The 27,316-nt window shown below is 43.6% G+C and overlaps 1 protein-coding gene across 1 annotated transcript in view; it reads left to right on the forward strand.

Moving 5' to 3' along the window:
- Ankfy1 (ankyrin repeat and FYVE domain containing 1) overlaps window positions 1-27,316 on the forward strand; it is a 117,672-nt gene that overhangs the window by 83,722 nt on the left and 6,634 nt on the right. Inside the window, exons 9-22 of the mRNA XM_042699426.1 lie at window positions 5,916-5,984; window positions 6,196-6,395; window positions 11,563-11,660; window positions 15,120-15,348; window positions 17,145-17,243; window positions 17,452-17,605; window positions 19,402-19,570; window positions 20,282-20,400; window positions 21,270-21,426; window positions 22,229-22,429; window positions 24,223-24,399; window positions 25,526-25,673; window positions 26,092-26,182; window positions 27,146-27,270. Coding sequence (XP_042555360.1) covers window positions 5,916-5,984; window positions 6,196-6,395; window positions 11,563-11,660; window positions 15,120-15,348; window positions 17,145-17,243; window positions 17,452-17,605; window positions 19,402-19,570; window positions 20,282-20,400; window positions 21,270-21,426; window positions 22,229-22,429; window positions 24,223-24,399; window positions 25,526-25,673; window positions 26,092-26,182; window positions 27,146-27,270 — 2,036 coding nt within the window. The remainder of the gene's footprint in view (window positions 1-5,915; window positions 5,985-6,195; window positions 6,396-11,562; window positions 11,661-15,119; window positions 15,349-17,144; window positions 17,244-17,451; window positions 17,606-19,401; window positions 19,571-20,281; window positions 20,401-21,269; window positions 21,427-22,228; window positions 22,430-24,222; window positions 24,400-25,525; window positions 25,674-26,091; window positions 26,183-27,145; window positions 27,271-27,316) is intronic.

Consider the following 27,316-nt stretch of genomic DNA (forward strand, 5'->3'; position numbering starts at 1 on the left):
CATTTGTCGAGTCTCTCTCCAACTTGTTGTGACCCTGGGACTCTGTTCAGGAAGTTCCTTCCTGTGCCTATTAGTTCAAGTGTCTCTCCTACTCTGTCCTGCAGTAGTTTCAGAGATTCAGGTTTAATGTTAAGGTCTTTAATCCATTTTGAGTTGATGTTGGTGCATGGTGATAGGCTGGGGTCCACTTTTAGTTTTCTGCATGTGGCTGCCCAGTTTTCCCAGCACCAGCGGTTGAAGAGGCTGTGTTTCTTCCATTGTATGTCTTTGGCTCCTTTGTCGAATATCAGCTGGCTGTAGGCCTGTGGATTTATATCTGGATCTTCTATTCTGTTCCATTGGTCTTCGGGTCTGTTTTTGTGCCAGTACCATGCTGTCTTTGTTATTATAGCTCTGTAGTAGAGTTTGAAGTTCGGCATGGATAGCCCTCCCATATTGTCTTTATCCCCTAGAATTGTTTTGGCTATTCTAGGTCTTTTGTTGTTCCATATAAATTTTTGGACTGTTTTCTGTATTTCAGTGATGTACGTCATTGGGATTTTAATAGGAATTGCATTGAATTTGTATATTAATTTTGGAAGTATCACCATCTTTACTATATTAAGTCGGCCTATCCAGGAGCATGGGAGGTCTTTCCATTTCCTAGTGTCTTCTGCAATTTCTTTCTTTAACTTTTTATAGTTCTCATTAAATAGTTCTTTTACATCTTTGGTTAGGTTAATTCCTAAATATTTTATTTTTTGGGAGGTTATTGTGAATGGGGTTGCTCCCTTTATTTCCCTCTCTTCCTGTGCGTTATCAGTGTATAGGAAGGCAACTGATTTTTGTGGGTTTATTTTGTATCCTGCTATTTTGCCGAAGTGACTTATGATTTCTAAAAGTTTGGGGATGGAGTTTTTGGGATCGTGGAGGTATAGTATCATGTCGTCTGCAAAAAGGGATAGTTTCACTTCTTCTTTCCCTATGCGGATCCCTTTAATGTCTTTTTCTTGCCTTATTGCCCTGGCTAAGGGTTCTAGGACTATGTTGAAGAGGAGTGGAGACAGTGGACATCCTTGCCTTGTTCCTGTTTTTAGGAGGATTGGTTGTAGCTTTTCCCCATTAAGTATAATATTGGCTATTGGTCTGTCATAAATGGCTTTTATTGTTTTTAGAAATGTTCCTTCTATTCCTATTTTCTCCAGAGCTTTTAGCATGAATGAATGTTGAATTTTATCAAAGGCCTTTTCTGCATCTGTGGCGATAATCATGTGATTCTTGACCTTGGCTCTGTTGATATGCTGGATTACATTTATTGACTTACGTATGTTAAACCATCCCTGTGTCTCTGGGATGAAGCCTACCTGATCATAGTGTATTATTTTTTTTATGTGTTTCTGGATTCTGTTAGCTAGAATCTTGTTAAGGATCTTTGCATCTGTGTTCATCAAGGAGATTGGCCTGTAATTCTCCTTTTTGGTTGGGTCTTTGCCTGGTTTGGGGATGAGTGTGATATTGGCTTCGTAGAATGAGTTTGGGATAGCTCCCTCCTTCTCTGTTTCTCTGAAGAGCTTGAGGAGTATGGGTATTAGTTCTTCTTTAAAGGTCTTATAGAATTCTGCTGTGAATCCATCTGGTCCTGGGCTTTTTTTTGTTGGAAGACTTTTGATAGCTTCCTGTATCTCATTATAGGATATTGGCTTATTTAATTGGTTAACTTCTTCTTTGCTCAGTTTGGGTAACTTGTATTTCTCTAAAAATGCATCCATTTCCGCCAGATTTTCTTCCTTTAGAGAGTATAGCTTTTGAAAGTAGTCTGTTAGAATTGTTTGGATATCTTGGGTACGTGTTGTGATGTTTCCCGTGGCATCCCTAATCCTATTAATATGGGTTTCCTCTCTTCTTTTTTTAATTAATCTTGCCAACGGGCCATCAATTTTGTTTATTTTTTCAAAGAACCAGCTTTTTGTTTGGTTTATTTTGGTTATGGTTTTCTGATTTTCTAATTGGTTAATCTCTGCTCTCAATTTGGTTATCTGGCTTCGTCTAGTAGCTTTAGGTCCCATTTTTTCTTGTTTTTCTAGCTGTTTTAGTTGCAACATGAGATTATTTACTTGGTCTGTCTCCATTCTCTTGATGTGGGCACTGAGGGCAATAAATTTGCCCCTCAGGACTGCTTTTGCTGTGTCCCACAAGTTTCTTTGTGAGGTGTTTTCATTTTCATTGAGTTCTAGGAAATGCTTTATTTCTTCTCTGATCTCTTCTGTTACCCAGGCCTTGTTAAGGAGTGTGCTGTTCAATTTCCATGTATTAGAGAAATTTCTGCGGTATGCTTTGTTATTGAGAGCTAGCTTGATTCCACTGTGGTCAGATAGGATACAGGGGATTATGTCGATCCCTTTGTATTTGCTTAAGTTCCTTGAATGAACTATGATATGGTCTATTTTGGAGAAAGTTCCATGAGCTGCTGAGAAGAATGTGTACTGTGTTGTTTTAGGGTGAAATACTCGGTAGATGTCAGTTAATTCCGCTTGAAGTATGGCCTCACTTAATTCGGTAGCTTCTTTGCCAATCCTCTGGTTGGTAGACCTGTCCTTTGGTGAGAGTGGCGTGTTAAAGTCTCCTAGTATTATCGTATTGGGATCTATTTTATTCTGTAAGTTTGAGAGCATTTGTTTAACATATCTGGGTGCACCGATATTTGGGGCATATAAGTTGATGATGGTTATATCCTCCTCTTGGATTGTTCCCTTTATTAATATGTAGTGTCCGTCCTTGTCTTTCTGTACTGATTTTAATGAAAAGTTTATTTTGTCAGATATCAGGATAGCTACACCTGCTTTCTTATTGGGGGAATTTGATTGGTAGATCCTTTTCCACCCCTTCACTCTGAGTTTGTTTGTATGTTTGGCTGAGAGGTGGGTCTCCTGAAGGCAACAGATGGATGGGTCTTGTTTTCTGATCCAGTCCTCAGTTCGTTTTCTTTTAATTGGCGAATTCAGCCCATTTATATTAAGAGAAAGTATAGAGAGATGCATTGTTGTCCCTGCCATTCCGTTTTCCTAAGTTTTTCTTCTTTCCTTTCCTCCTGTGCTTGCTCAGTTAGACTTTGAGTAAAGCCTGTTTGGGGCAGGTCCCAGTTCCTGGTTGCTTTCTTCAGGTTGTGTCCCCCCTCTTAGAATTCTTTGTAATGCTGGCTTAATGTTTATGTATTCATTTAGTTTTTCTTTGCTATTAAAAGTTTTCAGTTCTCCATCGAATGTGAATGCTAGCTTTGCCGGGTATATCAGTCTGGGTTGGCAGTTATTGGCTCTCAGGGCTCGTATGGTGCTTTCCCAGGCTTTTCTTGCATTCATTGTTTGTGTGGAGAGATCTGCAGTGATTCTAATTTTTTTCCCGTTGTAGTATAGCTCCTTCTTCATTTTTGCTGCATGCAGGATTGTTTCCTTATTATTCAGATCCATCATTGTTACTATTATGTGCCTAGAAGTGTTTCTCCTGGGATCTTGCTTGTTGGGTGTTCGATAAGCTTTTGTGATGTAGTTAAGATGGTCGTTTTTGAGGTGGGGAAAATTTTCATTGACTATCTTGTTAAATAGGTGTTGCATTCCCTTGCTCTGGAATTCCTCACCTTCGTCCACTCCGATTATGCGAAGGTTAAATTTTTTAGCATTATCTGCTTGCTCTTGAATTTCCCTTTGGTTTAATTTGAGTGATTTTTCCATATCTGTCACTTTTTGGTCCAGTTGGTGTATTCTGTCTTCTGTATCTGACACTCTACCTTCCATTTCATTCACTCTGTTGACCGTGGCTTCTATTGTGGTTTGCATGATGGAAATGGATCCCTTTATGGATTCAATGTTGGTTCTCAGAGTACTGATCTCACCTCTCAATGAGGTGATATCAGTATGCATTACCTCTAATTTGGCGTTTATCTCACTTCTTACTGAGGTTTGTGCAGCTTCTATTTTTGCATCCAATTTTTGTTTGATATCCTGTATATCTTTTGATAGTTCATCCTTGTGCTCTTTCAATTTCTGATCCATTTCTCGCTTTATTTCTTGAGTCATTGCCTCCAGCAACCCTTGGATGTAGTTTTTGTCTTCCATTCCTGCTTTGCTCCCACTGGGGCTCTCCCCTGCGTGGCTGCTGGCTTTTGAGGTGAGCTTGCTGTCCTGGGTAGTGGTAAACCTTGTGATTTTTCTCTGTGATTTTCGCATGGGGGTTCAGGAGACTGCTCTTCAATCTTGTTTTGGTGTGTCTGTCTTTGCTTGGTTGCTGATTCTCTATTGGTAGAGAGAGTCTGTGTCTGATCTGGATTCTGTTGGGAGCCTATTTCCAGCTGCTATTCACTTAGGATTCTCAGCTCTCTGCTGTAGCAATTCCCGCCTTTGGAAGGGTTGAGCAGCCTAGACTGCTTGTGTTTGCTCCTGCGGGTGCTCTTGGGAAGATCAGATGCTCTGGATGCACTCTCCCAAATACTGGAGTCTGCTATGGGCTCCTGATGTGTTTTTGTTTGTTTTGGGCTGGTTGTGGGCTTGAACTCTAGGTTTGGGTGCTGTCCCTCAGCTCTTCAGCTCAGGGCTGGCACCCTACCATTTGAGCCACAGCCCCACTTCTGACCCTTTTTGCTTTGTTCAGGCGCCGGTCCCCTGGCCTGGTTCTGGCCCCAGCCTGGAGCGCGCTCGTTAGGCCTGTGCTAATGTGTATGCCACCTTGGTTATGCAGCCTGGAGGACACAGATCAAATTTCTTCTACTGTTGGTAGTCTTGACCCAGGGGCACTGTTCCTGGCTTGAGCATTTAAGCTCCCTTCCCGGGGCGCTCTTGCTCTGGCCTGGCCAGCAGAGTGTGCTCCACCGGCTGGTGGGGCTCTCGAACAGTTCCCAGTTTTAGTGGGTCCTGTGGTCCGGGTGTTGGGGTAGGGAGTCTAGGTCAGGGTCTGGGGATTCCCTCCAGCTCTGGTCTCCCTTGATGGATTCCCTGTCCCCTGATGGGTACTCACCCTGTAGGTCGTCAGTTGTTGTTGCAGTCCGTCAGTTGTTGTTGCAGTCCGAGTTCAGTTGGGGTGGTTGCGGGCTGGGTTGGGCGGCCCCCCGCCGGGTCGTTGCGATCGCGACAGGTCCCTTTGTGGCGCTGCTGGTGCCGGGCGGCTTTGGCGGGATGGAGCCTCTCCGCTCCGGTGGAGAGTGATGGGTGGGGTGGGATCCTCCTGGAGACTCCCGGCTGGTAGGTTTCTCTGTTCCTGGCGATCCGCTGTTCTGCAATCCGGTACCTGGTGATCTGCAAGCAGCCCCCTGTGTCTCTGTGGCTCCGGCAGCCCCTGCCGGGCCGGCTGGCCGGCGGCTTGGCGCACTGCCGCGCGGCCAGTAAAGGTTGGGGGAGGGGTCTTCGCTCTTCTCTGTTCTGAAATTCTTCTTTTCCTCTCTTTCTTTTTTTGTTATTTTCCACCTCTGGTTTTTCTCTGAGTGTTCGTCTTTTTGTTGTTGTCGGTCTCTTGGGGAGATTAAAGGTTGGAACTCGAACTCTCTTTTTGGTTGGAGAGAGCTGTGGCGTTTCCCTACTGCCCCGTCGCCATCTTCCCACTCTTCCCTCCAGCCTGGCTTTTTACTAGTTAATTAGAGAGATGTAGTCTCGGACTTTTCTTCCAGGCATGGCACATCTCAGCCTCCTGTCTAGCCTGGGTTACAGGAATGAGCTGCTGGCACTTTGCTTGCAGAACATTTTATATCTTCTTAAAAAATTGATTCTTGCCCTTAATTGGAGCACTAATATGACCATATTAGGCAATATGTTTTGATTCTTGGACATGGTTTTGGAAAACTGTTCCTGAAATGTAGAGATTTTGCAGTTGTTGGCGATGCTGCCTAAGATTCTAATCATCCCAACTCTGAACTGGTCTGTCCTGAATTGACGCCTCTTCTTTTTGCTCTGCAGGACTCCATTGCACTTATCCATCTTGGCCAGGAATGAATATGTGTTCAATCAGCTGCTGCAGTGTAAACAGTACGTAGGGCGACATGGAATAATGGAAAAGCCGTTGTGAGGGTGGGATTGTGAGTGAAAAATTATTTTAAAGTGTCTTCTAGTGTTACAAATCTTAATAACTAAAAATGGAATAAAAATGTGTCATTCAAAGAGTAGAGAGTGTATGAGGCTATTAGCAGGACAGTGTCTGAAGATTCTATTTGTGGTTTACATTGCTTTCTCATTTTAGGCTAGATTTAGACCTAAAAGACCATGAGGGCAGCACAGCTCTGTGGCTTGCAGTGCAGTACATCACCGTGTCTTCAGACCAGTCCGTAAATCCTTTTGAAGATGTCCCCGTGGTTAATGGGACTTCATTTGATGAAAACAGCTTTGCAGCCAGACTGATTCAGCGTGGCAGCAACACGGATGCGCCTGATGCAATGACAGGTGAAGTGCAGTAGGATCCTGAGAGATCATGCTGAAGCCCAGAGAACGGGAATGTCCTGGAAATGAGCATTTTCTCTTTTCTGGTTTTTAGTAGTAGGTTGTTTTAGGGAGGGGTTTTGAGATAGGAGCTCGTTGTATAGTTTAAGACTGGCCCCAAACACACAATCCTTCTGCCTCAGCCTCCTTAGTGTTGGGATCATAGCATGTGCTCCTACACCTGGAGTATAAAAAGTATCAGCAAAAATAGAAACCAAATGACTTACTGTTAGAATTAATTTGTTCCAATTCTTTTTTTTTTTCTTTTTTTTTTCTTTTTTTTGTCATGGGGCTTGAACTCTGGGCCTGGGCACTGTCCCTCAGCTCTTCAGCTCAAGGCGAATGCTCTACCACTTGAGCCACAGCACCACCTCTGGTTTTCTGGTGGTTCATTGGAGATAAGTGTCTCATGAACTTTCCTGCCCGGGCTGGCTTTGAACCATGAGGCTCAGATCTCAGCCTCCTGAGTAGCTGGGATTACAGGCATGAGCCACCAGTGCCTGGCAATTTTTTCCAATTCTTTTTGTGTTGTATGCCAGTCCAGGGGCTTGAACTCAGAGTCTGGGTGCTGTCACTGAGCTTTTGTGCTCAAAGCTGGCATTCTATTACTTGAGTTATAGCTCTGCTTTTGGCTTTTTGGTGTCTTTGGAGTTAAGAGTCTCAGGGACTTTCCTGCTCAGGCTGGCTTAGAATCTTAGTCCTCAGATTTTAGCCTCCTGAGTAACTAGGATTATAGGCATGACCCACCAGTACTTGACAGTGTACCTAATTTTAAATACTATAAGAGTCTAAGTTGCAAAAAATTTTAAATTCTATGTATGAACAATATAGCCAGACATCAAGTTAATTTTTTTTTTTTTTTTTGACAATTGTGGGGCTTGAACTCAGGGCCCAGGCTGAGTGTCTTTTGCTCAAGGCTATCACTCTATCTATCATTTGAGCCATAGCACCATTTCTGGCTTTTCTGCTTATGTGGTACTGGGGAGCCAAACCCGGGGCTTTATGCATGCAAGGCAAGCACTCTACCACTAAACCACATTCTCAGCCAAGTTAAATCTTTTAAGCTGAATCTTTTCTGTTTATTTAGTGCAGTGATTCTTCAACTTTTAGACTCATAACTCCTTTTATTACCTAGTGGCTCTTTTGTTTGTTGGTTTTAAATAGTCTCCTTATGTCCTCAAACTTGGATCCTCCCGCCTCAGACTCCTAATTGCTGGAGTTAGTCATGAAGCACTACTTAACTCAAACTATATCTCAAAAATTTTGGTTTAGTGAGTTTTATCTTCAATATTGACGATAGTTCAATATTAAACGGATTTTTTTCCCTAGTCATGGGGCTTGAACTTAGGGCCTGTACACTGTCCCTGAACTTTGCTCAAGGCTTGTGTTCTACACTTTGAGCAACAGCTGCACTTCCAGTTACTGGTGGGTAATTGGAGTTAAGAGTCTCGTGGACTTTTCCTGCGTAGGCTGTCTTTGAACCTCAATCCTCAGATCTCAGCCTCCTCAGTAGCTAGGATTATAGGCATGAACCACCAGTACCTGGCTCAAAACAGAGGATTTAAAAAGAGAGATATTGGTTACTTCTAACAAACCATTATGTGGAAATATACATATTCATTGTAAAAATAACTCATTATCTTTAAGTAGTTGTACAAAAGGGCTTCAATTCAACATAAGTACAATACAGTGTCACCCTTCATAAAAATAACTTTCCAAACAAAATTTAAGATAGATTCTTTGGGTTAAATTATATGTGGAAATACATACTCATGTGACTGTGTAGGAAGGGGATTTTTTTTTTTTTGCTAGTCCTAGGGCTTGAACTCAGGGCCTGGGTGCTGTCTCTGAGCTTCTTTTGCTCCAGGCTAGTGTTTTACCACTTGAGCCATGGTGCCACTTCTGGCCTTTCTGTATGTGGTACAAGGGAATCTAACCCAGGGCTTCACGCATGCGAGGCAAGCACTCTACTACAAAGTTATATTCCCAGCCCCAAGGGATATATCTTTATTTTTTTTTATTTTTATTTTTGCCAGTCTAGAGGTTTGAACTCAGGGCCTGTGCACTGTCCCTGAGCTTCTTTTGCCCAAGGCTAACACTCTACCACTTGAGCCACAGCACCACTTCCAGCTTTTTCTGTTTATGTGGTACTGAGGAATCAAACCCAGGGCTTCATGCATGCTAGACAAGCACAGTACCACTGAGCCACATTCCCCAGCCCCTACATCTTTTATATATTATAATTCACAGCCTGTTTGTGAATTGAATGGATTTTTTTTCTCTGTGCACGTTTTTATAACATCATGCCTTAAGTAATTTGGAAAATGTTGGTTCCTTGAGTTATACACATCTTCCAGATGTTCATATCTTAGAGTTGGTTTATTAATCTTAGCAGTGTTCTAATCAGAAGTCTTTACTCAGTGTCAAGAAAATAAAATCATCAAATTTAAGTTGCAGAGAAAAATTTTCCAAAAGTTTGACTTTTGCTTAAAACCTTAGATTTAGCTGGGAAGTTGGCTCAGTGGTAAAGCGCTTGCCTTTCGTGCTTGAGGCCCTGGGTTCGATTCCTCAGCACTCATAAGCAAAAAAAACAATCCAGAAGTGGTGCTGTGGCTCAAGTGGTAGAGCACTAGCCTTGAGCTGAAGAGCTGAGGGGCAGCGCCCAGACTCAAAGTTCAGGCCCACGACCGGACCCAAAATAAAAAAAAAAAAAAAAAACAAAATCCTCTTTAAGCCGGGTGCTGGTGGCTCACGCCTATAATCCTAGCTACTCAGGAGGCTGAGATCTGAGGATTGCCGTTCAAAGCCAGCCCGGGCAGGAAAGACCTTGAGACTCCTATCTCCAATAAACCACCAGAAAACCGGAAGTGGCGCTGTAGCTCAAGTGGTAGAGCGCTCGCCTTTAGCTGAAGAGCTGAGGGACAGCGCCCAGGCCCAGAGTTCAAGCCCCACGACCGACAAAAAAAAAAACAACCTTAGATTTAATTATTGGGTACAATTGTTTCTGTTAGTTGTTGCCTTAAAGAGACAGCCTCCCTTTCTTCCTTTTCAAGAAAACTTTTACCTATTACTTGTATTTGAGTAACAGTAGTGTATTCATTATACATGCTTTGAGAGAAAAAGCTGCTTCTTGAGAAAAGCTTGCCTTCACAGACAGGCGTGCTCTTCCTTCAGATATCACTGTCCTTTGCTGTGTAGCAAGAGGATCTTTATGCACACTTGTTGTGTCAGTTTTTCACACAGGTACTCAATGTGGAAATTTCATAAAATTAGTAATTTCCTTCTGATTTCTCAAGGACCATTTTAAGTGAAACTGGCCCTTTGTTATTCCTTCATTTCCTTTCACACTTTGATGATGTGGCACTCCAGTTGAAACCACAGCTGATTGTGCCAGAAGTATAAATGCCATCCCAGGTAGCGGAGGTGTAAAAGTGGTTCTGACCTCATGGAACCCCTCAGAGACTCAGGATCTCCCAACAATCCCTACCACACTTAGAGAAGCCCTGTTTCAGTATATTTCATTGATTTGCCTCAATAAAACAAGGGGATAGATACTTAATGGAGAGGGATTCCATATATGTCAGTATTGAGTACTGTTGTGTGAAAGTATAGTTGGGAGCCACTAATAAAGAGAATTGACCTCAGTCACTCACAAAAGCCCCCTTGTTAACATTATAACTAATTTTAAATAAAAGTCAAAGGACAGGAGCTGTACTTCTATGGTAGAACACTCATTTAACACATGTGAGGCTCTAAGTTTGAGTAGCACAAAAAACAAAAACAAAATACAAAAAAACAAAGGTCAAATAAAAGCAGGGATGTTGGCTCACACCAGTAATCCTGTCTATTCAAGAGGCTAAGATCTGAGGATCAGAGGTTGAAGCCAGCCCTCGTAGACATACCTGAGAGATTCTTACCTCAACCAGCAAAAGTCTAGAAGCTCAAATGGTAGAGAGCCAGACGTGAGTGGAAAAGCTAATCAAGAGTGTGATGCCTGTGTGATACCCTGAGTTGAAGCCCTATATATACATACATGCACAATATTTTTTGGTCATACTAAGTTTTGAACTCAGCTCCTTGTACTTGGCCAGGCAAGTACTATACTACTTGACCACATCTCTAGCACTTTTTTTTTAGGTATTTCTTAGATAGGGTATCACATTTTTGCCTGGAGCCAGCCTCAGACTGTGATTTGTCTACCTATGCCTCCTGCATAGCTGAGATTGTAGGCATATATCCAACCCTTTGTTTGTTGGTAGATATAGTGTCACACCAAAGTTTTGTCTGGGCTGGCCTTGAACCTTGGTCCTCAGATATTTGCCTCCTGAGTAGTAAGAATTAAACAACTATGCCTGACCTGGAACAGGATTTTTTTTTTTTTCTTCCGGTTGTGGGGCCTGAACTCTGGGCCTGGGTGCTGTCCCTCAGCTCTTCGGCTCAAGGCTAGCACTCTATCACGTGAGCCACAGTGCCACTTCCGGCTTTTTCTGCTTATGTGGTGCTGAAGAATTGAACCCAGGGCCTCATGCATGCAAGGCAAGCACTCTACCACTGAGCCACCTTCCCAGCCCTGGAACAGGAATTTTAAAGATCAAGAAACTGTTCTAGGGTTAAAAGTATTTGAAAGAAAATGATTTTTTTTCTAAGATTTTTATCTAGAAAAAGGTGACAGTGCTGGTAAAATATTTCTAAATCAAGAACAAACATAGATATGACCTGGGAATGAAACTGAAACATTTAAGGGGCGTTTTCAGGCACAGCTTAGTCATGCAATGTAGTCCAGTGGCTGTTAGCCAGGGTCATCTTTATTGTGTACCCACATTATTCCAGAACATTTGACAACATTTATAAAAATGTTTGTTAGAAGTTCAGGTGTTTTACTGGCATCTAGTGGGTAGAAGCCAGGGATATTGTTAAACATTGTATATTATATGGAACAGGCCCCTACACAAAGGATCACTCAAACAAACAGTCATAGCACCGCGATTAAGAACAGTTACTGCTGGTGGAATGTTACCAGTATGTCCATACGGACAGTGCCCATGGTGGAAAAGGTTAGTGTGTTATGCACTGTGCAACTTGACTTTATTTCTGTGCAAACAGCAGAATGAATATGGCTGTTTTCTTGTAGGAAATTGTTTACTACAGCGGGCAGCTGGGGCAGGAAATGAGGCGGCAGCTCTTTTCCTGGCATCCAATGGTGCCCACGTCAACCACAGAAACAAATGGGTAAGTGTAACATGGAAGCAAGGAGAAATAGTTTTGGTTTGTTTAAGAAATGGCAAGAGTGGTGTGCAGGAAAAATGGAATCTAGGTGCCAGTGGTTTACGCCTATAATCCTAACTACTCAGGAGGCTAAGAATTGAGGATTAACAGTTCATAGTCAACCCAGGCAGGAAAGTCTGAGACTCTTATCTGCACCTAACCATCAAAAATGGAGCTGTGGCTCAAGTAGTAGAATGTTAGTCTTGTACAGAAAAGCTCAGGGTTTTTGAGAAAATAATACATGAGTATGGTTAAAATATAGAACAAAACTGGGAATGTAGCTTAGTGGTAGAGTGCTTTCCTAGCATGTATGGAGCCTAGGTTCGAGAAAAGCCTTGAGAAAAAGCAGCTCAGGGACAGTGCCCAGGCCCTGAGTTCAAGCTCTAGGACTGGCAAAAAAAGAAAAGAAAAGAAAAGAAAAAAAAAGCAAGTGCTACTTTGAAGGGAGGCCCAAAATGCTGATTTAAGGTGTTTGTCTAAGGCAATGGTCCTTATAATGTTTGGACAGGGGAACAATATCAGTTTGGAACTGAAAGAGCCTCCTGTGGAGAGAGAGGCATGGTGTTGTGCCTGGGCCATTGAAGCCAGGTGGGAATTGACTGGAGAAGCTGTGTGTCTTGACTGACCTCTCACACTGAACTTAGATCTGAAGCAACAGGTTTCAGAAGCATTGAGGAACTGTCCACTTAAGGCTTCCAGAAGCAAGGGCATGGGATGTATTAAAGTGATTATGGAGTTCACCCATGAAAAGTAAAAGAGAGCTGATCAGGAGTTAGAACTGGTGTCAGGAGAGTAAATTTCATTGTGCCTGCTGAATTCTTTATAAAAGTCAAGCCAGGGATGTCTTAACAGGCAGTGGGGAAACTGGATGTAAAATCAGCGCTGGGGCCTGGGTTTACAGATGCTGGTTAAAAGCTGTAGTTTTAGATAAGCACACCTAATGAAAAATATGAAAGTTAGGAAAACTTAGCTAGGAGAGTTTTTTTTTTTTGTTTGGTTTGGTTTTTTTTTTTTTTTTTTTTTTTTTCAAAAATGAGGGTATAATCTTGCTATTTTTCATAACAAACCTGGTAGAGTTCTTGACATTCTCCATGATAGTGCTATATAACTTGTATAAGACAATGTACACAGCAATTTAAGTTTGGGCTAAAAAAAATCCAATCTATGTGTTTATATATACACATTATAAGCATATATACACACATACTTGCACAAGGTCTGTGTCTATGTGTTTGGCAAATGTTTACCACTGAAGAGAAACATAAAACTTGTAATATTGGGGCTGGGAAGGTGACTCAGTGGTAGAGCGCTTGCCTTGCATGCATGAGGCCCTGGGTTCGATTCCTCAGCACCACATAAGCAGAAAAAAAAACAAACCGGAAGTGGCACTGTGGCTCAAGTGGGAGAGTGCTAGCCTTGAGCCGAAGAGCTGAGGGACAGCACCCAGGCCCAGAGTTCAGGCCCCATGACCGGACCCAAAAAAAAAAAAAAAAAAAACAACAAAACTTGTAATATTTGTTGGGGAGGATAATTGGCTGCCAAGATAAGACTACTTTTTTTTTTTTTGCCAGTCCTGGGGCTTGATCTCAGGGCCTACACTCTGTCCTTGAGACTCTCTGTGCTCCAGGATAGCACTCTACCACTTGAGCCACAGTACCACTTCTGGCTTTTTTGAGTAGTTGATTGGAGACTCACAGACTTTCCTTCCTGGGCTGACTTTGAACCATGATCTTCAGATCTCAGCCTTCTGAGTATCTAGGATTGCAGGTATGAGCCACTGGCACCTGGCTAAGACTCCTTTTCTTTTTTTCTTTTTTTTTTTTTTTTTTGGTCGGTCATGGGGCTTGAACTCTGGGCCTGGGCACTGTCCCTCAGCTCTTCAGCGCAAGGTGAACGCTCTACCACTTGAGCTACAGCGCCACTTCCGGTTTTCTGGTGGTTTATTGGAGATAAGAGTCTCATGGTCTCTCCTGCCCAGGCTGGCTTTGAACTGCGATCCTCAGATCTCAGCCTCCTGAGTAGCTAGGATTACAGGCGTGAGCCACCAGCGCCCAGCTAAGACTCCTTTTCTTTCTTTCTTTCTTTCTTTTTTTTTTTTTGTCAGTTGTGGGGGCTGAACTCTGGGCCTGGGTGTTGTCCCTCAGCTCTTCAGTTCAAGGCTAGCGCCCTACCACTTGAGCCACAGTCCAGCTTTTTTCTGCTTATGTGGTGCTGAGGAATCGAGCCCAAGGCCTCATGCATATGAGGCAGGCAGTCTACCACTGAGCCAATTTCCCAGCCACTCATTATATATTCTTAAACTTTTTGAATATTGAACCAGATACCTGTAATATCAATTTAAAATGTCTTTGATTTTAAGCTGGGTATTGGTGGTTCATACCTTTAAACCTACTAGCTACTCAAGAGATTGAAATCTGGAGGATTGAGGTATTGTATTAGGCCAGCTGTGACAGAAAAGTTTGCTAGACTCCACAAAGCAGGCCTAAGGTGTGGCTTACATGGTAGACTACTAGCCTAGCAAGCAGCAAGCCCCTGAGTTCAAACCCCAGTACCACCATAAAGTCTTCAAGTTTTGGGGTTGGGAAGGTTGCTCAGCGGTAGAGTGCTTGCCTTGCATGCATGAGGCCCTGAGTTCGATTCTTCAGCACCACATAAACAGAAAAGGCTGGAAGAGGCACTGTGGCTCAAGTGGTAGAGCCGTAGCCTTAAGCTGAAGAGCTCAGGGACATTGCCTTTAAGTTTTGAAAGTGAGAGGAGGTTTTGATAGAAGTTCAAGGTAAGGTTGGTTTAAGCAGGGTAAAGAAACAGGTACTGACAGGCCATGAAAGAGAAGTAGTATTTTTTTATTTTATTTTATGGTTTTTTGTGTTTTTTTTTTGTCGGTCGTGAGGCCTGAATTCTGGGCCTAGGAGCTGTTCCTCAGCTCTTCAGCTCAAGGCTAGTGCTCTACCACTTGAGCCACAGTGCCACTTCCGGCTTTTTCTGCTTATGTGGTGCTGAGGAATCGAACCCAGGGCCTCATGCATGCAAGGCAAGCACTCTACCATTGAGCTACCTTCCCAGCCTGAGTTGTATTGAAACTGCTTACCTTTGGGGCCATGACTTAGAGGCCCTGCCATTTTCTACAGTGTTTCATTGTTCTTCCTACACTTGATACATGTCATTGTGGTTTTATAAGAAGAAGAATACATTCTTTTCATAATTAGAAAAGTAATTATGGAAGTGAAGGGTGCAAAGGAGATCATAGGAGAGGAAGAAGATGGGAAGCCAGGGCACTTAGAAAGTACTTGAGACAACACTGAAGAAAATGGTGGTGGCAGAGAGGAAAATGGAAAAAGTCAGAGATCAGCTGGTGACAGGAAAAGTAGTAGGAACTTGGGTTTCAGCAGTTTGCTTAGATCTGGGCCATTTGTTTCTATTTAGGGAGAAACCCCCTTGCACACTGCATGTCGGCATGGGCTGGCCAACCTCACAGCAGAGCTCCTGCAACAAGGTGCCAACCCAAATTTACAGACAGAGGAGGCTCTGCCTTTGCCAAAAGAGGCTATGACCCTGACTGGCTGCACAGACAACATCCACCTGCAGACACCACTGCACATGGCAATTGCCTGTAACCATCCTGATGTGGTGTCTGTCATTCTGGAACAGAAAGGTAGGTAGTTGGGAATTCTGTCCATCCCATCAATTTGAGTTTTGGACAGTTGCTTTGGGTAGTTAATTATGAAGTAGATGTCACTTCTATTGTTTGGTTGTTTTGTTTTTGTTTTGTTTTTTGTTGGTGGTGGGGCTTGAACTCTGGGCTTGGGCGCTATCCCTGCGCTTTTCAGCTCAAGGCGAGTGCTCTGCTACTTGCGCTACAGCGCCACTTCCAGTTTTCTAGTGGTGTATTGGAGATATGAGTCTCACAGACTTTCCTGCCTGGCTGGCTTTGAACCGAGATCCTCAGATCTCAGCCTCCTGAGTAGCTAGGATTACAGGCATGAGCCACCGGTGCCCGGCTTGTTGGTTATTTTAAATAACCAGTCTCTTTTTCAAAAATATCCATCTGGGTCAAACTACATAATCTGAATCATAATTACTATGTTTTCACTGGATAAGCTGTGAGGATTTGTGCTCTGCTCTATCTTTTGTTTGGGTCATTTTTCCAGACCATTTTAGAATAGGTCAAGCAGAGCATTACCTTGGCATGGGCACTAAGAACTCTGTCACACAGGTCCTCCACGATGGTTAGTCTGTTTCTGAAGCCCTGGAGATGGCGTGTGAGAGGGGAGCCAGCAGGAGAGGCAAAGGGAAGCCCTGCCATGGAAAAGCTGGCGCCACACAGAAATCCTCTGCTGCTTGTCTCTCACCTGTTCCAAAATTTGTTTCACTTGTCCTAATCCTCCCAAGTCTTACATGTTTTAACATTATACTCCTGAAGGAAAGTGAGCTGTATAGTAGAATGCCTCTTCAGGTGCTGGACGCCGGTGTCTCACACCTGTAATCCTAGCTACTCTGGAGGATGAGATCTGAGGATCACGGTTCAAAGCCAGTCCAGGCAGGAAAGTCTTTGAGACTCTTTTCTCCAATTAACCACCAGAAAACTGGAAGTGGTGCTATGGCTCAAGTGGTAGAGTACTCACCTTGAGTTGAAGAGCTTAGGGACAGCGTCCAGGCCCAGAGTTCCAGCCCATGACCAAAAAAAAAAGAAGAAGAAGGAATTAGGTATTCGGAAGCATTGTCAGGGCATTATTTTAATCTTTGTTTTAATAAGCATGAAATGAATGTGTGTTTCTGTGGTAGCGTCTTTTTTTTTTTTTTGGGTCCGGTCGTGGGGCCTGAACTCTGGGCCTGGGCACTGTCCCTCAGCTCTTCAGCTCAAGGCTAGCGCTCTACCACTTGGCCCACAGTGCCACTTCCGGCTTTTTTCTTTTTGCTTATGTGGTGCTGAGGAATCAAACCCAGGGCCTCATGCATGCAAGGCAAGCACTCTACCACTGAGCCACCTTCCCAGCCCAAGGTCACGTCTTTCTTATAAGAAGAATCCATTTTTTGGTTTTAAGAAATAATTTTGCCAGACATTAGTGGTTCATACCTATAATACTAGTTACTTAGGAAGCTGAGGTCTAAGGATTGTGGTTCAAAGTCAGCCCAGGCAGGATAGTCTGCGACACTCTTATCTCCAGTTAACCACTAAAAAGCCAGAAGTGGAGCTGTGGATCAAGTATTAGTGCAACTAGCCTTGAATAAGACCTCAGGGATAGCGCCTAGGGCTTGAGTTCTAGCTCCAGGACTGGTACCAAATAATTATAATAATTATATTTCTGGACTTTGACTCTGGTCTTCTGTTGTATTGAAATAGTAATTATCATATAACCAGTTCAAACGAGTTCTTATCCTCTTGAATTCTTTAAATGTGATCCATAAGATGGTCAAATCAAGTTTCTTTTCCTCTTAAAAAAAATCTAGCCAATGCTCTTCATGCTACCAACAACTTACAAATTATTCCGGACTTCAGCCTCAAGGATTCTCGAGACCAGACCGTGCTGGGCCTGGCGTTATGGACTGGTAAGCTGTCCCAGAGGTAGATGAGAACACACATACCCAGGGTATATAGGAGAGTGGGAGAGAGAACATTTCTGCTTGAGTTAAGCCTATAATATCCACTGGAAAACTGTAACTGTGAGAAGTTGAGAGGGGTTTATTTGTTGTCATATGATATCTAAGAAGTGGGGAAAGCTGAGTATGCATTAATGAGGGCTTGTGTATTTCTCAGGTATGCACACAATAGCAGCTCAGCTGCTTGGCTCTGGGGCTTCTATCAATGACACCATGTCGGATGGGCAGACTTTGCTGCACATGGCCATACAACGTCAGGATAGCAAGAGTGCACTCTTTCTTCTGGAGCATCAAGCAGATATAAATGTCAGGTGGGATGAAGTGGCACCTTCCATTGTAACACCATATCACACCTCAGATGGCTCAGAAATAGAGCTTTGCTTCGAGAAAATATTTTCATTCCTCATTAAATAGAGGAAGGGAAAACATGACTCTTAAAAAGTACAAATGAGCTGGGCACTGGTGGCTCACATTTGTAATCCTAGGTATTTAGGAAGCTGAAATCTGAGGATCGAGGTTCAAAGCCAACCTGGGCAGGAAAGTCCCTGAGACTCTTATCTCCAATAAACCACCAGAAAACTGGAAGTGGCACTGTGACTCAAGTGGTAGAGTGCTTAACTTGAGCTGAAGTGCTGAGGGACAGTGCCCAGGCCCAGAATTCAAGCCCCACGACAAACAACAACAACAAATAAGTACAAATGAACCAGGCACAAGTGTCTCATGCCTAACTATTCAGGAGTCTGAGATCTGAGGATTGCAGTATAAAGCCAGCCCACGCAAGAAAGTCCATGAAACTTATCTCCAGTTAATCACCAGAAAACTGGAAGTAGCGCTGTAGCTTAGTGGTAGAGTGCTTGCCTAGCATGCATGAAGCCCTAGGTTTGATTTCTCAGTACCACATAAACAGAAAAGGCTGGAAATGGCACTATGGCTCAAGTGGTGAGTTCTAGCCTTGAGCAAAAAATAAATAAATAAAGGAGGAGGCAACAATGGTTGATAAGAAATGTACTCATTACCTTGCTCATGTGATTATAACCCCTCTGTACAGTATTTTCACAATAAAAACTTAATAAAAAAATAAATAAATAAAAGAAGCTCAGGGACAGTGCTCAGGCCCTGAGTTCAAGCCCCAGGACTGGCAAAAAAGAAAAATTGAAGAGGAAGGTATGATTCAGCACTTGCCTAGCAGGCATAAGGCTGGGTTTGATTTCCACAAATAGGGACAGTGTAAATGTCAGTTTACATATAAATATCAGTAGAGTATGTGGTGAAGGAAAACTGACCATTGCTCTTATTGGAATCTTTCAGAACCATTGCACAATATTGCACAAAATCTCATTATAAAAAACAAGCTGGGCCCCGGTGGCTCATGCCTGTAATCATGGTGCTGTGGCTCAAGCGGTAGAGCGCTTGCTTTGAGGTGAAGAGCTGAGGGACAGCTCCCAGGCCCAGAGTTCAAGCCCCACAACCAACAACAGCAACAACAACAAAAAGTCCAAAATCAGTTTTGGAATAGGAATTTCAATTAAAATAAAGACCATCCCAACAAAACTACAAGTAAGACTTGAGAGGAAAAATCAGTTCCAGTTTTATTATGGTTGTGTTTTCTTTTCTTTTTTTCTTTTTCTTTTTTTGTCAGTCTTGGGGCTTGAACTCAGGGCCTGGGCACTGTCCCTGAGCTTCTTTTGCTCAAGGCTAGCACTCTATCACTAAGCCGCATTCCCAGCCCTCACATGAACTTACTTTTCTGAACCTCCAATATTAAATGATCCTGAGTGTCCAAGGAAAGAACTATTTTGTCAGGTAGGTAGTAGGGGTGACATTTTATTGTTGGCATTTAATAATGATGCTATGCAAAGAACTGTATTCCTGTAGGATTTTAAGTTTGGGGGTCACTTATCTTTATCTTTGGGATACAGTAAGATGGTAGTGCTGCATTTTTCAAAAAGGCAGAGGACACAAGCACAACTGGCAGTTTTCATTTCTAGGATAAAATTCTAGTGACTGAATGAAATGTGTTTATGGCATGCAGTGAAGTCTGGGCTCTGAAACTCCCAGAAGGGTGCCCTGTATCCTTTGCAGACATTGTTTTGGTTTTGGTGTGCAGGACTCAGGATGGGGAGATGGCCCTTCAGCTGGCTATCAGAAATCAGCTTCCACTTGTAGTCGATGCCATATGCACCCGAGGAGCTGACATGTCGGTGCCAGATGAGAAAGGAAACCCCCCACTGTGGCTTGCCTTGACCAGTAACCTGGAGGACATTGCATCCACTCTGGTGAGACAAGTACAACCTTGCCTTTGCTTACAGATGAGGATATTTTGTGTCAGAAATGGATTTGATGGCTGTGTGCCAATCACAGGAACAAGAGATCTGCCAAGTCATAAACTGGGTCAAAGATGAGTAGTTGAAAATCATTTTAAGAAAACATACAATTCAATGTCATCCTGGCCAAACACTTTTATGTGGGCTCTTTACTAAGAAGACCACAGAGGAGCCAGCGTTGGTGCATTCCCTCAGGATATTTATCCTGGGCTACCTCATCGTCACTACAGTGATGAATCCCCAAATATCTGCTTTGTCTCCCTTGTTGCAAGACATGCATCTAGATGAGACAGACCTGGATTTTCTCATTTAGCTGTTTTGAATGGCCTGCAATATGACATTGAGGCATTTTATACCTGGGATTTTATCAGCTGTTACTGAGATTACCTGTTAATTACAGGTATGTGTTGCTGGGGGCTTACAAGTACAAACTGTTCTTTTTCCCTTCTAGAACACAAGTCTAGGGCCCTAATTAAACATATTTATATTTTGAATGCATCCCACAGGAATAGTGTAAGAATTTACACTCAGCAGATTTTAATTAGTGTTTGTAAAACTAATGAAGTACATGGATTAAAGTTATTTTCAGTTAATTACATAGAGCTCAGAGTTGGTAATGAAAATTTTCACTTTTGCTTGACAGCAACCTGTGTTTTTCTGCAGGTCAGACATGGTTGTGATGCCACATTCTGGGGTCCAGGTCCTAGCGGGTGCCTTCAGACACTCTTGCACAGAGCCATTGATGAAAACAACGAGTCCAGCGCCTGCTTTCTTATTCGCAGGTCCGAGAAGCCCAAGTATCTCTTAAAATCTTTCTTAGCCTGTTGCATACTCACTGTCTATGTGAATCTACCTCCAGTCCTGACTTGCCTTTGGCTGGCTTGATTTTAATCATTAAGATAGTCAGGGGGCCATTGTTCTGTCAAGTCAGCCTAGGGCAGGCTCATCTGTGAGGGGAGGGGCTCCCACACCTGAATCAAAGACTGGCTTCTGGTTTGGGAGCTGCATGGGTTTCTGTAGTCAACTGGGAAGTCAGGAGGCTGAAATAGAGATCAGATGGTCTCTGTTGGATCCTACCAAGGTGCTGGAGCTACAAGAGGTTTCTTTGCCCTCTCAACCTGTGAGACATGCTGTGGAGTAAGCTTATTTAGGAAAGGTTATTAATGCAGGGCTTCTTTTTTTTTTTTTTTTTTTTTTGGGTCCGGTTGTGGGGCCTGAACTCTGGGCCTGGGCGCTGTCCCTCAGCTCTTCAGCTCAAGGCTAGTGCTCTACCACTTGAGCCACAGCACCACTTCTGTCTTTTTTCTTTTTGCTTATGTGGTGCAGAGGAATCAAACCCAGGGCCTCATGCATGCAAGGCAAGCGCTCTACCACTGAGCCACCTTCCCAGCCCCTGCAGTGCTTCTTAACTTTTAAATATGTGCCTATCCTTTGGGGATTTTGCAACAGTTCAGATGCCCAGGTTATTCCCAAGACCAACTGGGAAAGAATCTCTGAGAGTGGGACTCAGATCTCAGTATTTGATGTCAAGGACCAAGGATAGATTATGGCAGAAGAAGTTTTTGGTGGATTGGATGAAGGTGCTGCTGTTGGTCCATCTGCATGACTGTAGGCAAGGTAGAAGCATGGCCTTCCTTCTGTTTCCTTTCAGTGGCTGTGATGTGAATAGTCCCCGGCAACCAGGTGCTAATGGAGAAGGAGAAGAAGAGGCCAGGGATGGGCAGACACCCCTGCATTTGGCAGCCTCATGGGGACTGGAAGAGACTGTGCAGTGTCTTCTGGAGTTTGGTGCTAATGTTAATGCACAGGTGGGCAGTTTCTCTTTGCCAGAAGCATTAATGGTAACCCCACAATAAGGGAAGTCTCTTGTGGCAAGGGACCCTGCAGATGGCCTTTCTTGGGCCTCTGCTTTATCATACACTGGACTTTTTCTGAGTTATATAGCTTACCTAGCAATTGAATTGATTCCAGCTTCAGACTTCCTAATGTCTTATCTTCCTACAACATCTTTATTTTATTAATCTTATCCATATTTCCTTATCTCCTATTCCCCCTTTGTTATAGATTTCCACTGAGAGTTGGTTTAGTGTTAAGGTAACTCAAATGAGCTCTCCTGGTTCTTATATTCCTTGATGCTTTTCAATATTTGGACCTGGGAAGGTTTGAATTGATAGATGGATTGGCAATGGTACAAGCTGCACATCTTCCAAAATGTTTCTGCTAGATCCCCTGTCATTGGAGCATGATGTAATGGGGGGGTAGCTTCTAGTTCTTTTGTGTCTGGCTTCTTTAACAGTTGAGAGCTATGGGCTGGGAAGGTGGCTCAGTGGTAAGAGTGTTTGCCTTGCATGCATGAAGCCCTGGGTTCGATTCCTCAGCACCACATAAGCAGAAAAAGCCGGAAGTGGCGCTGTGGCTCAAGTGGTAGAGCGCTAGCTTTGAGCTGAAGAGCTGAGGGACAGCGCCCAGACCCAGAGTACAGGCCCCACAACTGACAAAAAAAAAAAAAAAAGAGCTATGGTATTTATTGTATAAATGAAATTTGGCTCCGGTTACTTTTCCTGAGTTCTATCTTTGAACTGGACATTGAAATCTGCCTTGTTCCTACAGGATGCAGAAGGAAGAACACCTGTCCACGTGGCCATCAGCAACCAGCACAGTGTCATCATTCAGCTGTTGATTTCTCACCCTAATATCCATCTGAATGAACGAGACAGACAAGGGCTCACCCCCTTTGCCTGCGCCATGACTTACAAGAATAACAAGGCAGCTGAGGCCATCCTAAAGCGAGAGTCTGGGGCTGCTGAGCAGGTGAGTGACAACACACAGAAACCAAACAGATGCTGCCAACCAAGTGGTCTCTTCTACACAAATACATTTTTCTGAAATGATACCCCCTTTTCTGAAAGTATGGCCATACAGATATCCGGTAGTGCTGGTTGAGATGTGGCTACTTCACTTTGTGTGTCAGCCACGTAGTGATGTGCACTTAGGTGGAGGTGACTGCTCTCTGAGCTGGTGATAAGATTTGTGCTATGCACAGCTAAGCTCATACTCACTTTTGCTGTCTTAAGATTTCAGTTGAACTTCAAGATACTCTGTTGTGATATTAGACTACTTTCTGAGTGTCTTAAGAGGTATTAGATTGTTATTCAACTTAGCAGGCTGTTACCTTTGTTCTTTGTGGCTTTTTATCAGCTACTAAATCCAGATGGTGACTTGTTGCTCTACACCAGAGTAGGCGAGAAACACAGTCAAGACTGACCCAAGGCAGGAGCTGCGATGGGTTTGTCAGTTTGGTCCTACAGGAACCTGATTCTAGCCAGCATATAGAATATGCCAGGATTTATAAGGAGCCCTTTAATGAAGGTGAATGTGGGCTTGAATGAAATGAAGTCCTAGCATGCATGAAGATTATTGCTTTATATTTTGAGCTTCTGTACCTTTGTTCATTTTTCCTAAGTGTGACTGGATTGTGTGGGCATTTACCTCTCTGCACTTAGATGAATGAAGATTGTCATTTCACATTTCCTCAGCATTTATGTGAAGCTGCTATTGCCACTCCAAGTCCTGTGTAATTGCCTTGCCTGCTACACAGCCCATGCTGTGTCTGTGTGTGCATGTGCGTGGGGCACAAGAGGGGCAGAGAATATGGAGCATGTGGTATCCTCACGTCCACTCACGCACTTGTACTGACAGCTCCTGTTAACTACAGCATATGGTGTGGTTTTATTTGGGTGAGCTTCTACCTGGTCTACATCACTGAGGAAAAATCTGTGACATACTGCTGGCTACTTCCCTATTTTATATTCTGTAGCTCAGTAAAAGAAGAAACATCCTGCCGGGTGCTGGTGGCTCATACCTGTAACCCTAGTTACTCAGGAGGCTGAGATCTGAGGATCACGGTTCAAAGCCAGCCTGGGCAGGAAAGTCCATGAGACTCTTAACAACAATTACCCACCAGGTAACTGGAAGTGCAGCTGTGGCTCAAGTGGTAGAGTGCTAGCTTTGAGCTAAAGAGCTCAGGGATAGTGCCCAGACCCAGAGTTCAAACCCCATGACTGACCAAAAACAAAAAAACATTCTCAGAATTTCAGAAGCTTTTGTTTGGCTGCTCGGGGTTAAGTCTGGACGCTTGGTTTAGCCACACAGTGACTCAAGGCTAAACTCCACCTTCACCTCCCTGTGAGCAGCCTAGTATTTTATCCTTTCCCTGTCCTTTAGCTTGTCTGTTCCTTGATTTTCCACTTCCAGTTACTGCTGCAGGAAGGTAGCAGGGAAGCTTGGGCCAGTGCAGTGGCTCCTTCTCCTGACTGCATGCGTCTGTGGGCCTGGTTCTTTTAGAGAGCGGGGCGTTTGGTATTAGACTTGAGTTGGAAAGGATCTTTTTTGGAGTGGAAGGACTATATGTCATTTTCTTTCTAGTGATGTAGTAGTGAGTTTGCAAGTGTTCAGAGTCACTCTAAAAGGAAGCCTAGTGTTAGGATATAGCAATGTGGGAGAGTACCTCCCCCTTGCAAGCCTACAGCCTTCAGTCCAAACTCCAGTACCAATAAAATGCAATGGGGAGCTTGTTCATACTTTGGTTGCTGCTGTTTCCTTAGGTGGATAACAAAGGTCGGAATTTTCTTCATGTGGCAGTTCAGAACTCTGATATTGAAAGCGTCCTCTTCCTGATCAGTGTCCAGGCCAATGTGAACTCTAGAGTCCAGGATGCTTCCAAGTTGACCCCTTTGCACCTTGCTGTACAAGCAGGCTCAGAGATCATTGTCCGCAATTTGGTAAGTGACACAGAATCAGCGTTGCATGTAACATTGTCAAAGGACAATGTAGGGTATGTGCAGAATTTCTACTCACAGGTGTTTTGTCAGGGGTTGTGAAAGGCAGCAAGAATCTGGGAGCTAGGCAAATACACTCAGGAAAATAGTATGTCAGAGAATAAATGTCCCATTGCTCCACAGGTTACACAGTGGGGAAATAAGCTACCTTTTAAAAAAAAATTTTTTTTTTTTGGTGCAGGTCCTGAGGCTTGAACTCAGTGTCTGGGCACTGTACCTGAGCTTATTTGTTCAAGACTAGCACTCTACCACTTGAGCCACAGCTTCGCTTCTGGTTTTGTGTTTAGTTGGAGATAAAGAGTCTCACAGACTTTCCTGTCCCAACTGGCTCCAAACCATGATCCTCAGATCTCAGTCTCCTAGTAGCTAGGATTACAGGGGTTAGCCATTAGCACCTGGAAAGCTCTCTTTTTCTGTTAACTTACTATATAGTCAACATCTTTTCATACTTATTTATCATCTTATTGGCTACTTTGTTTTACTATCCGTGTATGTTATTATCTTTTATACTTTTATATCCTTTTTTATGAGGTTTTATTACAAGCATTGGACATCTTTATATGGTATAGTGCTATACAGTTTATGTATACTAAAGCTTTGTTTTGTTTTGTTTTTGTCGGTCGTGGGGCTTGAACACTGGGCCTGAGCGCTGTCCGTCAGCTCTTCAGCTCAAGGCTAGCACTCTGCCACTTGAGCTATAGCGCTACTTCCGGTTTTCTGGTGGTTTATTGGAGAGGAGAGTTTCACCGACTTTTCCTGCCTGGGCTGGCTTTGAACTGCAATCCTCAGATCTCAGCCTCCTGAATAGCTAGGATTACAGGCTTGAGCCATCGGCACCCGGCTATATACTAAAGCTTTATAAATAGAATTCTCGCATCTCAAGGAATAGCTGTTTACATGCTGGTAGGTAATTTGTGCTTGAGGACTATTTGTGAGGCCTTCAAGTCCCCAGCTTTGGCATCAGGATAGATAAGCCTCCAGGGAGAATTTTCAGCCATGTCAGAGGCCTGACCCCTATAAGTAAGATCTTGACTATGGGAGAGGCTGCTTGAGTAATCAACTTCATCAGCTTCTTGCAGGAGCCAAGGTGAATGAATTAACGAAGCACCGCCAGACTGCCCTCCATCTTGCTGCCCAGCAGGACCTGCCTACCGTTTGCTCAGTCCTCCTAGAGAATGGGGTAGACTTTGCTGCTGTGGATGAGAATGGAAATAATGGTAATTCCCAGTGATTGGCCTGTGCACATGCTGAGTGCTGTGAGCAGTGCTTCCATCATAGCAGTGGAAGTACATAGTACCAATGGGTTGGCTTCTACAGGAGCAGAGCTATGAAAGGAAGCACACCACGCAGGCTATCCATCCTTCCGCTGGCCAGTGGGATTGGTAACTTGGCAGCCTAAAGGGACTTCTTGTGAAGCCTCTCACCTGTGAGAGTGCTGAAACAGAAAGCAAAGGCCCATGAAATTGCAGTATGCCTTATCCTGGGGGTGGAGAAGATGAAGGAAAGGATGGGTCTGTGCATGGCTGTTCCCTGCTCTGACTTCATTGAATTTAGTGGGGTTTGGGAGAGTGGGGAAGAGCTGAGAATTTTCTGCGTGTGCTCTGGGCTTGCGCAGTAAGAGGATTTACTCTCCAGCTCTTCATCTTGCTGTCATGCATGGTCGACTCAACAACATCCGGGTTCTTCTGACAGAGTGCACAGTGGATGCTGAAGCCTTTAATCTGAGGTGAGTATGTTTGATCTCAAGCAGAGACCAGCCTGCTCCTGGAAGCTGGAGGTGCATCCCCTTAGCCCCAGCTCCAAACTTTAAGTCTGACCATGGGGAACTTGACCAGCTTAGTCAAGTTTGGTTTTATATTTAAAAACAAAAAAAGCACACTGTGTGTGTGTGTGTGTGTACACATGCTGATACTGAGACTTGAACTCAAGACCTTATTCTTTTTTTTTTTTTTTTTCAAGACCTTATTCTTGCTTAGCTTTTTCCATTCAAGGCTGGTGCTGTACCACTTGAGCCACATCTCTACTTCTGGCTTCAAAAAAAAAACTTTTTAGAAAAGTTTGTGTGTGTGTGTGTGTGTGTGTTCGCTGTTACTAGGGTTTTGAACTTAGGACCTGGGTGCAAGTCTAGGGCTCTACCACTTGAGCCACAGCTTCACTTGTGCTTTTTTGGTAGTTTTTTTTTTTTTTTTAAATAAGAGTCTAATAGAGCCAGGAACCAGTGGCTCACCTGTAATCCTAGCTACTCAGGAGCCTGAGATCTGAGGATCACAGTTCAAAGCCAGCCCAGGCAGGAAAGTACATGAGACTCTTAACCACCAGAAAACCGTAAGTGGTTCTGTGGCTCAAGTGGTAGAGTGCTCACCTAGAGCTAAAGAGCTGAAGGACAGCACCCAGGCCCAGAGTTCAAGCCTCATGACTGACGGAAAAAAGAAAAAGAGAGAGAGAGAAGAAAGAAGAATCTTCTTATGGACTTCCTGCCCAGGCTGGCTTCAAATCGAGATCCTTAGATCTTAGCCTCCTGAGTAGCTAAGATTATAGGCATGAGCCACTGGTGCCCAGCTAGAAAATCTTTTTGACCTGTCATATGTCCTTTAGATTTATCCAGTATCACAAAGTTCAGAAAATTCAGTATCTTTTGTGTACTATGGACATGTAGATACATACTAACTTTTCCAATTTGTTTCATCAGAGGCCAGTCACCACTGCACATTTTGGGGCAGTATGGCAAAGAGAATGCAGCAGCCATCTTTGATCTCTTCTTAGAGTGCATGCCTGAGTATCCTCTGGATAAGCCAGATGCAGAAGGAAACACAGGTAGGTAATAAGGTGTCTGTAAGTCCTGTCTCATTTGTGCACCTTG

This window comes from Dipodomys spectabilis, unplaced genomic scaffold (genome assembly GCF_019054845.1).
Source record: "Dipodomys spectabilis isolate Male_0828 unplaced genomic scaffold, ASM1905484v1 ptg000250l, whole genome shotgun sequence".
Taxonomy (NCBI): Eukaryota; Metazoa; Chordata; class Mammalia; order Rodentia; family Heteromyidae; genus Dipodomys; species Dipodomys spectabilis.